The sequence below is a fragment of the Mangifera indica genome, chromosome 12, assembly GCF_011075055.1.
Source record: "Mangifera indica cultivar Alphonso chromosome 12, CATAS_Mindica_2.1, whole genome shotgun sequence".
Taxonomy (NCBI): domain Eukaryota; kingdom Viridiplantae; phylum Streptophyta; class Magnoliopsida; order Sapindales; family Anacardiaceae; genus Mangifera; species Mangifera indica.
In genome coordinates, this window is record NC_058148.1 from 14,419,824 (window position 1) to 14,432,466 (window position 12,643).

The 12,643-nt window shown below is 33.7% G+C and overlaps 1 protein-coding gene across 1 annotated transcript; it reads left to right on the top strand.

Moving 5' to 3' along the window:
• Nucleotides 1–2,442: 2,442 nt before the first annotated feature.
• On the top strand, nucleotides 2,443–11,905 carry LOC123192977 (probable LRR receptor-like serine/threonine-protein kinase RFK1). Its single transcript, XM_044605719.1, has 24 exons — nucleotides 2,443–2,643; nucleotides 2,849–3,011; nucleotides 3,438–3,509; nucleotides 5,548–5,616; nucleotides 5,710–5,781; nucleotides 5,885–5,956; nucleotides 6,049–6,120; nucleotides 6,207–6,278; nucleotides 6,363–6,434; nucleotides 6,516–6,587; nucleotides 6,683–6,754; nucleotides 6,914–6,982; nucleotides 7,074–7,139; nucleotides 7,355–7,423; nucleotides 7,539–7,586; nucleotides 8,539–8,582; nucleotides 8,741–9,114; nucleotides 9,340–9,538; nucleotides 9,869–9,997; nucleotides 10,181–10,302; nucleotides 10,399–10,609; nucleotides 10,712–10,949; nucleotides 11,042–11,192; nucleotides 11,265–11,905. The coding sequence occupies exons 1-24, from the start codon at nucleotides 2,550–2,552 to the stop codon at nucleotides 11,685–11,687; spliced, it is 3,045 nt and encodes a 1,014-aa protein (XP_044461654.1). The 5' UTR covers nucleotides 2,443–2,549; the 3' UTR covers nucleotides 11,688–11,905.
• The last annotated feature ends 738 nt before the right edge of the window (nucleotides 11,906–12,643 follow it).

The following is a 12,643-nucleotide window of genomic DNA, read 5'->3' on the forward strand; positions in this document are numbered from 1 at the left end:
TACCTTTATCATATAAACTAATTCTGTGATATAGAAGACAAATCATGAGAATATCTATCATAATTGTTCTTTATGTATGCAATCGTAATTGTTCTTCAGAAAATAGCTAATGAATTATATATACCTAGTGCAATGTATTCATATGTGTCTGCAAGTGTGCAATTGGATGAGTATGGCTTGAGAAATTTGGCGATTCCAAAGTTTGAAACATGAATTTCATATTTTGAATTAAACAACACATTTTTGCTTGATATGTCCCGATGGACTATTGGTAAGGAGCAGCCATGGTGCATGCAGGACAAGGTTTCAACCACACCGTTTAATATATTTTACTCTTTTACCTCAATCTAATTCTCTTGTCGGTTTCATTACTCAAGAATGTGGTCAAATTACCTTTTTTTAAGATACTTATAAACTAAAAAAGAAAGTTGAGAATGTATACAAAAATTGAAAAATTTTATAATATTTAGATATTGTACCTCTATTAATACTCTTATTCCATTCAAAAATAATTTTAGTCATTTATTTTATCTTATCAGGGTGAAATGAGTGAAATTTCGTTATTACCAATATAATCTCTGACATAATTTGTGCTCTTTAAACACTTCCAAATCCACGTAACATAGCTAATTGGTGGGTCCTACTGCCTGTGTCAGTGGTTTGAGTTTAGGCCATCCACTTCAAAATATATGGCTGACATTTCTTAGTATTTATTGCATGACAGATTTTCTTTTCGATTAAGATAATATTATTTATGTGAAGATATCCACGTTGTGTGGCCAGCTTTATAAAAGGAATCATTTCATAATAATCCTTTTAAATACTGTGATATCCTGTAGTTGACACGTGGAGAATCTAATTTTCCCTTTTGGACGCCAGCATGATGACTCATTTGATATTTTAGCCAAATTATGAGCCTAAGTCAAGTGGAAAGGGACGCTGAATTTAATTTTTCAACATTTCACGATTTGTTTTATTTATAAAATTATTATTCTTTCGTTCAAATTAAAAAGAAAATAAAGTAAATTACTAATTTGCAACAAGACAATTTCAATACAGAAGTATAAATATGTATTGATGATGAAAATTCTATCAATAACAAGTATGTAAAGTTAATTATGTAATCTTATGCAAGTGATTAAGATAAAGTAAAATGTTTAAAAATAATTCAACTTGTTATTCGAAAATTTACGTTCCTTATTATATTATTAAGTTCTCTTGTGAATATTTTAGGGAGTAACAATATAAAAATATAATTTATCATCTCTTTACTTGTGTATAATCATGTATTTATACAAAAATAGAAAGAAATAATTTTAAAATTATATAAAAAAATACATTCAGATCTTCCTATAATGAATATAGATTAAAATCGTTTGTTTCTAAATTAAAATCGTCTATCCGCAATTCTTTTAACCCTTAAACTTTGGAAGGTTAAAATTCTTTTAACCCCAATCCACCGCCAATTTTATCAATTTGTGGATGATTACTTTGCCAAAAGAACTTGGGAGAAAATATAAATGAAAGTTGTCATAAAGAACTTGAAGACTTGAGAGCAAAATATTCAGGTTGTCAAATGACGAAGGAAGGGATTGTTTATTTGTAACAGAATTAAAAAAAAAAAAGTTACAAATCATACAAGATGTAATCCATAACTAATTACTGTCGTGTCGGAATAGTGATCACAAAGTATCTGCTATATGCACAAAACATTGTTGTCATAAACTTAAAAGCCTTTTTATCACAATTATTTATCTTTTGCCGAAAATATATACAATATCTAAATGTCAAATATATTCCAAAGCAAATTTTATTTTTATCTTCTTAGGATGCATTTGGTTCATGTAATTTTTTATTACTGAAAATGAAATATTATTATAATGATAGATTACCTAAAAAATTACTAGTATAAATTTATTACAATATTTGATAAAATTAATATATAAATAATTATTATGTTTGGTTGAAAGTAATTGAAGAATAATTATATATTATTTTATTTATTATATGAAAAATTAATAAATATAAAAATATTTTCTGTATTATTTTAATTAAAAATTGAGGGCATTTTTGCTTTTAAAATTTAATAAGTAAGGATAAAATAGTAACAAAAACTAAAATTATCTTAGAGATATTTTAATAACTAAAATGAATGTAGTAATAAAATTATTTTTTATATTATCTGTCAATCACTATTATTAATGAAAGATTTCCGAAATCTTTTATTACTTTACGAAACGCTTTCTTAATGCATGGTAAAACGACATAGAAAACAAGACAACAGTAATTGATTACTTAATTAGCATGACTTCAAATTCATCTTAGCTGATAGACAAAATATCCCATCCGGACGGTTGTTTAAGTTTCATTGTCTAGCTTTTTTGCTTATAACTGTCTCATTCATAACATTTTTACTCTTTTACCATATATTATAAAGATTGATCAACATGTAACAGTTATCATATTTTAGCTAAGAAGATACAGGGAATCTGGGGAATTTCAAGAACTTGAGAGTTGAAGGCATCTTTCCTAACTTTTCAGTTTCAAAGATGTTCTTCAAGCATTTACTCGTTGTATCGATTCTATCGTTATGTTTTGTCGTGAAACAACTATATGTAGATGCTAAGCTGCCTCAATCTGAGGGTAAGACCAATTCTTCTTCCCCAAATTTCTGTTCTGCTGAATTTCTCCTTGTTCATGGTTAACTTTCCACTTCAGTACTAGTATAAGTGATCATACTGACTGTTCATACAATAAAAAGCATAAAGATCTTTCGGGGAAAAGAGAGACCTTAGAAGATATTTGAAGATCTTTTCTGTGATTTTGTTTGTCTGTGGATGTGTTGCAGTTGATGTTCTGAATCAAATTGTGAAAACAATGGGGGCTACTAACTGGACTTTTGATGCTGACACTGCCTGTGAAATCCATGAAAAATCGCCTGTCACAGAAGTAACCAAGAACATCAGTTGCATCCTGGGTCCCGATGGCAGTACCCACCGCATTTCAGTAATGTAGGTTTTCTTGTTCTTTGGATAGACAATATAGCGTGGTATTATGAGCTTAGGAAAAAGCCTTACAGCCTCCACATAATCTCGTAAGAAATAAGAAAAAAATTAGCCGTCAGTAAGTAGGTGAACTTGTGTGGTCATCAAAGTGAGAACTGCCATTTGTGTACTATGATGCCTCTCTGGAAAGTTTCAATACACAATAGAATATTAAATTAGAGAGTTTAAGGGGTACGTCGTTTTACAACATGTATATTTAATTCTCTTGTTAATATTTTCTACTATTTATTTTAATTGTTTTGACTTAATAGTGGAATATTTCCTTTCTTCTAAATTACAGAATTATCATTTTAATTGTTTGGTTTTGTTCCTGATTTTACATTTTTTAGGTGTGACTAACTGATTCTGGATATGTTTTGTTTCAAATTTCAGAGAATTCAAACGTTACGACCTTTCTGGAGTTCTTCCGCCTGAACTAAACCAACTTCCCAATATCTCTAAAGTGTGAGCTAAACAAATCTGAATATTTTTTAAAAGTGTAGAGTATCCTATCTAAGTAGCATGGAAACTTACAATAGGATGTGTTTCCATGTTTCAGAAACGTTTCCGTTTCCGAAACTCCCCGAAACTTGTAGGAAACGTTTCGAGTCATTTCAAAATTTTTGAAAAATTTTGAAACACATTTATTTTAGAAGAAAAATCGTGAAATCGATTAAACACATATTTTTTATATTTTCAAACAAAAAATGTCTTTAAATCTCATATTGAATTCATCTTCTCTCTACTTTTTGTTGTGTTACTCATCTCCTCCTCGACATATCATATAGATTGGTGTGTATTGTTGTTTTTTTCTTAAATATCTACATGCGTTTGTTTAAGAACAATTTATAATAGGTTCTATGATTATATTTTATAGTATTCTTTCTCTTCATTTTTTTTAATTATTTATTTTTATATTATACAAGTTTATGTATTTTTATTATAAAAAATTTAGTATTTATAAAAAAACTCTTATATTTTTCATATTTATAAGTTTTTTCATATTTCCGTTTCCTATATTTTTTAAAAAATGCGTTTCCACATTTCCGTTTCCGCTTTTTCACATTTCTCTTTTTCCGTTTCCGTGCTACATAGTATCCTATATTGGTTGAAAAACGAACTGGGTGTTGGTATATAAGTATGAGGAAGAACCTTACCCTTGAGTTAGTTTTTGGAGTAGGATTCAGGAGGCTTAGATGAAGGGAGAGATTGCTTTTTACATTCTACTTGATATGGTTGGTTTGGGCTCCTAAATTGACTCTTCGGTAGAGAGGAGGTTGTTACCAAAGGCAAGGGAGGTCGTTTGGCCTGGTTATGAGTCTTGGGAGGTTTGGCCATTTTACTCCTTGCTTTCCAACTTGGTGGGGGAGGTTGCTTCTTACTTCCCGGTTTAGGGGGTGTGTGTTAGTTGGCTTGGTTTAGGAGTCTTGGGAGGTTTGGACCTTTTACTCCTTGCTTTCTGACTTGGTAAGGGGAGGTTGCCTCTTATTGCCGGGTTGGATTTAGATGCTCATGGGTTGTTTGACCTTGTTTGACCAGTTCTGGAAGCTCAGATGAAAAGGACGTTTGACCTAGTTAAGTGGAGGTTGATTGACCTATTTTAAGAATCTTAACAAGTTTAGAAAATTTTCTCTCAATTTGTCATGTCTGGTTGAGGGGAGGTTGTTAATGGACCAATGTGTCATAGGAAAAAGCTCCCAACTGGGCCGTCCGGTTGAAGGGAGGTTGTTGATAGACCAATGTGTGATAGAAAAATATTCTTTTGAAGTTTCAACCTATAACCCAAAGACCCATTTGAGAGGAGATTGTTCTCCAACCTAATAACCCAGAGGCCTTGAGAGGAGGAGGAGGGGGGGGGGGGGGGGGGGGGGGGGGTGTGTGTGTGGCGTGGTTGGTGGTGTGGTGTTCGACCTAGTTAAGGTTAATAGGAGGTCAGTGGCCTGGTTCAAGAATGTTAAAAATTAGCCTGTAGGGAAAAGATTCTTTAGAAGTTGCAATCTATAGCCCAAATGCCTCGTTGAGGGGGGATTTATTTCCAATCTAATAACCCAAAGGCCTTTAAGGGAAGGTTTGGCCAATTTATATCCTGGTTGGCTTACCTGGTTAAAGGAAGATTGTTAGTTGAGAGGACTGTTGAGTATCTCACGTTGTTTGAGAAATTGAGTGTGAATATATAGGCGTGAATAACTTTAACCATTGACTTTGTCTTTTGGGTAGGAGAGAGCTTCCTCACTACAACAGTACAACTAGAAAATCCACACATGGACCGTAATTAGGAAGGAATGGACATTTAGGATTCTACAGTGGGAAGGAGTATGAAAACTTTTGATTAAAATCTGTATTCTTAATAATCCGCATCATTTTCTAGGCTTTTCTGAGTATTTTCTTCTTTTTCCCTCTTTTGTCTTTAATAGAAATCTTTAATTGCAGAGCGGAAACATTCTGAATTAACTTACCAAAAAAAAAAACTCTGAATTAGGCCTATGTTGTTGTCCGTATGCAGTGATTTTGCCTACAACTACCTGAATGGTTCCATACCAGTCGAATGGGCTTCGATGCAATTAAATTTTATGTAAGCCCTGAGCTGTATGTATTTCTGCCTTATCAGTCTAACCAAACAGTAATAAATGATGAATTTATCAACTCTTGGCAATTGTCAATGCAGCTCTCTCTTTGGGAACCGATTATCAGGCAATATTCCGAGCCATCTGGGGGACATCACCAGTCTCACTTTCTTGTAAGCTTTAAGTTTAAACTCCTGCACTAAATAGTCCAAACCATACTGTTGAGAAATAGGCAAATATGTCCTATTGTCTATCTTTTTGTTTTTATTTTACCAGGGACATCGAAGCAAACCAATTCTCAGGAACAGTACCCACTCAGCTTGGGAAGCTAGTTAACCTGGAAACTTTGTAAGGCATTTAGTAGGTTTCTTATATTCAGTTGTTTTTTTAAGCCATGATCAGCATTTTTATTGAAGTTATCAATTAAATTTTGGTTGCAGGAGGCTTTCCTCCAATAGATTGACTGGAAATTTACCTAATGAATTTTCTCAGCTCACAAATATGACAAACTTGTAAGTTTTTCATAATATTTTTGTAAGAGTGTGGGCAGAGTTTGTCTGAATTTTAAGTGTTAGTGAGATTTTTTTGCACAATGCAGTAGGATCAATGATAACAATTTCAATGGAAGCATACCAGAATTTATACAAAACTGGAGTCAGCTTGAGAGATTGTAAAATCATCTACTTTCCTGAAGTTTTGCAACTCATTCAAACTATCGAGTTCTTGAGCAGTTTTTTTTTTTGGGTTGATGAAGGGAAATTCTAGGTAGTGGACTGAAAGGACCCATTCCATCATCCATCTCCCTTTTGGAAAATCTACAACAATTGTGAGTCAATATTTCTCAACTAGTCAACTACAAGAATATGCACTATTTAATGCAATAATTTACTGACACTCTTATGTACAGAAAGATTAGTGACATAGATGGAACAAATCAAGCTTTTCCTGTTCTTAGTAAGAATGCCCACCTTAGACGGTTGTAAGTTCATTGCCTATTCCTATATTTTCTGGCATACAGATGTTGGAATAAAATTTGTCTCACCAAATCATCACATTTTAACATTGGATTTCCAGGACTTTGAGGAACTGCCATATTTCAGGAGAGATACCTAAATACATCTGGGGAATGAATAATCTGAGAGTTCTGTAAGTACATTACTGAACTATCAATTTACAATGACTATATGCATGAAAACTGAAAACTAAACTTCCTGACAATGTAACAAGTTCGACTACACTTATACGATTATTTTGTTAAACTCCATATGCTTATGTTTTAATGATAGATCTTTTGTTTCTAAATAGGGACGTAAGTTTTAACAACTTAACTGGGGAACTTCCCAATGTTCCAATCCCTAAAGATCTGCTATTTATGTAAGTCAATGAAAGCTAGTTTTTTAGATTTTCAGTTTTATTTTGCCATGTCCAGCTCCACCATACTAACTGCTTTAATGGTCTTCATCAGATTCCTAACCGGCAACTTTCTCAGAGGAGATATACCAGAGTCAATATTAGTGAAAGGAAGCAATGTGTGTGTATCATATCTCTTGTATTCTTCTTTAGCATCTTTATTACATGGATCTGATATTTGTTCACCTCAATGTATACACTAATTTTTTGCATACTGTTATCAGTTTTAGAACCTTGGATGGCTTGTTTAATTTATAGAAGGAAGTAGTCTATATTTTTTCAATTGCTTCATCATTATAAATTGAATTTCCACTTCCGTTTCTTTCTTTCTTGCAGGGATCTTTCCTACAATAATTTCAATCAGCCAACCTCTGAGCATCCTGCTTGTCAGAGCATGCAGTCACAGTATATTTTTATATTTTCTTTATTCGATAATCCACTCTGTTTACTTCTCTGTGTCACAATCAAATATGGTGGATCCCAGTGCTGATATGCGCTTTATAATTTGTTATGTTACTAGGGAATTGAATCTGAACTTGTTTCGAAGTTATTCAGCAGCAAACAATTTGTAAGTTACCTCTTTTGGCCTTTTGGCTTAAGTGAGCCTTAGCAACCAATGCATCAAGAAGTTCGCTCGTATCATTCATTTTATCATCCAATCATCATCTCCACTTGTTTGTCTTCTAAGATCTTATAGATTTAGAGGAGCCAGATTCTTGAGCATGAAACTGTCAATTTGCACGTTTGCCAAGTGAGGCAGAGGCCTATACTAGATTATAGTGGCAATTTTGGCCCGAATTTAGAGCCTTGACCCTCCCCGACCTTGATAAGGAGGGGATTCCCCAATAGAAATAGGGAAGGGGACGGGGATGAGGATAAAAAAAATTCTCGTAATTGAGGACTGTGATACATGTGTCTCCGCCCCGCCCTTGTCCCCACCCCTTTGTATTAATATCTTTGCTTAAAATACTAACATATTTTTATAGTTTTAGATTATTTACATTTTTGTTGCACATATTAAGATGGTTAATGTATGATATTTGCGACTTTTGAAATAATAAGTTGATTTTAATTTTACTTAATCTTTTTATTTCACATATTTATGTTGTGTTTAGAAGGTACGAGGAGGGGATTTTTTTTTTTTGTGGATATGGAAAGAGGATTTTTCCCTCAAGGATGGGGAGGGGATTTTTTTCGTGGAAAAATAATAAGGAATAATTTTTATCTCCGTAACAGAGACGAGCAGGGGATCAAAATTGATATCCTCTGCGGTGACAGGAATGGAGACGGGGATATCAATCCCCTCCCCGCCCCTCCCTATTGCCATCCCTATATTAGATTGTCCCTTCTGTTCTTTTTAACTGATCTATCAAGAAAGCAACCATTTTTCCATTGAAAACATATTTCAAAATTATCAAATAATTTTTTATTTCATTTTTCGTTGTCTCACAGAGTAATATATTCTTGACATTAAGTGTTTTCTCTATTATGCTAACTGTTTTTTACTGGACTTAAACTAGAAGTGGGGTTCTTCCGTGCAAGACTAATCAGAAATGTCATCGATGTAAGTATGCCTAAGAAATCCATTATGTATAAATAAATTTATTGACACATTGATCACATGTAAATCTCTGTTTTCTATGCATAAATTGTCTCTACTTAGCCGAAAACAACTTAGAGCTTCTTGCTAAGCTGGTCTTGCACATTTTCTTCGTTTCGTAGATTGGCGCTCTTTCTACATTGATTGCGGTGGAAGTAATGTAAAAGAAAATGGCAGCACATTTGAAGGAGATGGAGAAGTTGAGGGTGGTGCTGCAACTTATTATTCAAATGATCATTGGGGATTTAGTAGTACTGGAGACTTCAGTGATGATAATAATGAACAAAACAAGAAATATGTTGTTGAACATGTGCTCTCATCAGACATTTCAAAATTATTCATTAATGCCCGCAAAGCTCCTCTTTCGCTTACTTATTTTGGATATTGCTTAAAAAATGGGAATTATGTTGTCAGTCTAGACTTCGCTGAGATCCAGTTCACAAATGACAACAAATATGGAAGCCTTGGAAGGCGCATATTTGATATTTATGTTCAGGTAAATAATCACAATCAAGAAACACCTTTTCATTTTTGGGTCAATAATGCTGTGTCAATTGTATCTTTTTTCGATATATCTTGTTACACATGATTGTAAGTACGGGCCAAGTTTCAAGGTGCTATGTTCTTGAAGCTAACAGTTTTGGGTCATAGGTTCAGCTAGAGTTTGTTCCTCACAGGAAAGGACAAACTAAAAAGGTTTCACCGGATTTCCATGTTACAGGACAAACAAGTCGAGAAGGATTTTAATATAGAAGCTGAAGCTTCAGGGGTTCTAAAGCCAGTTACAAGAAAATATAATGCTACTATCACGGATAACGTTTTAGAGATCCGTTTTTATTGGGCTGGCAAAGGGACTAATGCTCATCCTGTACGCGGAGTCTATGGCCCCCTCGTATCAGCAATTTCTGTGGTGGATCCTAGTGAGTGATTTCTTCTCTTCTAATTTCACATAATACAGTCTTGTTCAAACAATGTCATGTAAAAGCTACTGTTGTTGAAATGCCTCGAAAATTATATAATACCCATTTGCTGGTAGAGGCAACAGATATCAGAATCATATAACAGAACTAGATATAACAAATGTGAGAATATGCAACTTAGAGCATATATTACTGAAATTATATATTTTGTCGTAATTTGCTCAAATACATGTGCACTTGAATCAAAGAGTTGACATTTCCCCTGTTTCATCCAATTTTTATCACAAGAGAATAAGTAATAATAATTTCTTGGTGGGTTTTCTTGGGCAGCCTACAAACCTGCGAAGAAGATTGCAGGAATCATAGCAGGTGTTGTTGTAGGATCATGTCTCATAATCTTGGCACTGGGTATCCTTGCTTGGAGATACTATTCCAGAATCAGGAGGCGCAAAGGAAATGGTTTGGTCTTCTTTAATCTTGTAGGATAGTTATTGCAACCATGTTCAACTTTTTTTCTCGAAAGTTTGAACTTGGAAAGACTATGTCATTTGGGTGATGATTTATCTACAAAAATCTTATGGTGGCTAGCAACTATGAGTTTGTTATCTTAATGTAGCTATTTCTCTTTCATTCTTTGGGCAGATGTTTTAGAAGGATCAGATTTGAAAACAATTTCTTTTACCTTGAAACAAATTAAAGCTGCCACTAACAATTTTGATCCTGAGAACAAGATTGGAGAAGGTGGTTTTGGACCTGTTTACAAGGTATACAATTTAATCTTTAGGGCCACAATTATATTACTCTTAATAACTTTCTCCAATGATCTGCTTAAAATATTTACACTTTCTTTTCCTGTATAGGGTCAATTATCTGATGGTACTATAATTGCTGTGAAACAACTTTCTTCAAAATCAAAGCAAGGAAACCGAGAATTCTTGAATGAGATAGCCATAATTTCCTGTTTGCACCACCAGAATCTTGTAAAACTTCATGGATGTTGTATTGAAGGGGATCAACTATTGCTAGTTTATGAATACATGGAGAATAACAGCCTTGCCCGTGCTTTGTTTGGTAAGTTGAATCTGCTGCATCTACTTATTGATGTGAAGGTTCATTCTCGCTTGTTTGTTTTAAGGTCATATCTATATCTTGAAATTAATTGTTTGTTTTAAGGTCATGAAAATTGTCAATTGAAGCTAGACTGGCCAACTAGACAAAAGATCTGTATTGGGATAGCTAAAGGTTTAGCTTTTCTTCATGAAGAATCAAGGTTCAAAATTGTTCACAGAGACATCAAAACTACCAATGTTTTGCTAGATAAGGATCTAAACCCCAAAATATCGGACTTTGGGTTGGCTAAGCTTGATGAGGAGGAGAAAACCCATATTAGCACTCGAGTTGCTGGAACAATGTAGGCTAATCACATGTCTCTCTTGTCAAGCTGAAAGTTTATAATGTCATTGTTTCAGTATAAAACACTAAATATTTTGAACATATATGCAGAGGATACATGGCACCAGAATATGCACTTTGGGGTTATCTGACTTACAAGGCAGATGTTTACAGTTTTGGAATTGTTGCATTAGAAATTGTTAGTGGGAGAAACAACAAGAGTTATGGTCCAGCTGAGGATTGCAGTTGTCTTCTAGATTGGGTAAGAAACTAACATTCTATTACGTGTTGATGATGGATGTTATATTAGTCCTTAATGGCGTGTCTTTTGCAGGCTTGTAAGTTGCAGCAAGAAAAGAAGATAATGGAGCTAGTAGATCCAAAGCTGGGATCAGAATACAACAAAGAGGAAGCTGAAAGGATGATAAGAACATCTCTAGTGTGTACAAATGCTTCACCAACATTAAGGCCAGCTATGTCCGAAGCTGTAAGCATGATGGAAGGGAAAACAGCGATCCCAGATTTCACACCTGAAGTAGGTAGTCACAGTCAAGATTTGAGGTTCAAAGCCATAAGAGACTTCCATGAACTGAACCGCAGTCAAACTCAGCATCCAACACCACCCCAGGACCTCTACACAATTGATGATGAATCATATTTGAGGTATAAATTTGCTACAGATGGGAATTCAGATGTTCTACTTTCAGCATCTACGCCATCACGGTCTGGCTCTTCAAACATCAATACCAGTGTCTAGTATAAAGAACCTTACAGGTACTGTCTCTCACTTTCTCTTTATCTATCTTTTGGTCGTAAACTTCGTTAACATTTAGGAGGCAATGTATCAATAGCATATTTGTTGCTGTCCCAGAAGCTCAATTTAACAGTAGAGGACTGAATTAGTATTAAATCTTTGAAGAAATGTACCAACATTTGTACTCATATATGCATGTGATATGGAATCTGTTCTCTTTAGATTTGAGTTTGATTTATGTTACATGTTTTGCCAATTCTGCCAAATAGAAAGGAGAGTTTCAGGATCCAACTTTTTCTCTGATACCATATTATTACTTGTCTGAAAAGCAACATCTAGTAGTTAAGGACTCAAAAAATATTAGATTATTCCATCTTGAAGCAAGAAAACAATGAGTTTCAATTGTAATTTGGTTCTTTATCATGTGAATGTAATTTAATATGTAAGGGTGGATTCATGCCGAACTCAATGTTGATTCGAGTTCAGCTCAAATCTATTATTCTTAATTTTAGTGTTGGTAGATAATGTTGTTGGAAGGTAGCTAATGAGGTAAACAGTCTTACAGATGAGATAAGTAGAATTACTTGTGATATGAACAATGTCGTCAAAAAGACAAACGAGCAATATTTAAATTGAATTATTGAGCTAATGCTCCAACTTTATTTTAGATTATTCGAGTTGAATGATGGATTCAACCGAGCCAAAATCACCTTTATATATCCCATGAAAGACCCTTTTAATTGGTTCTCATTGTTTATATCATTCCTTTAAAATTTTCCACGTTATCTGTATATAATCACATGGATAAAATGAAAATAAGACACCTAACTGAAATGACAACACTACCCACCAAAATATGGCCCTTTTTTTTTTTTTTAAATTTATACTAGTAAATTAATTGTTCTCTCATGAGACATGCCCAAATAAACAAAATTATATATAAGAGTAGTTTCGGCAAA

Bases quoted from the DNA above. Each gene is read 5' to 3' on its own strand.
- LOC123192977 (XM_044605719.1), top strand. From the start codon at position 2,550: ATGTTCTTCAAGCATTTACTCGTTGTATCGATTCTATCGTTATGTTTT. The intron at 6,279-6,362 runs GTAAAATCATCT...GGGTTGATGAAG, and splicing joins TGGAGTCAGCTTGAGAGATT to GGAAATTCTAGGTAGTGGAC. The intron at 9,539-9,868 runs GTGAGTGATTTC...TTTCTTGGGCAG, and splicing joins AATTTCTGTGGTGGATCCTA to CCTACAAACCTGCGAAGAAG.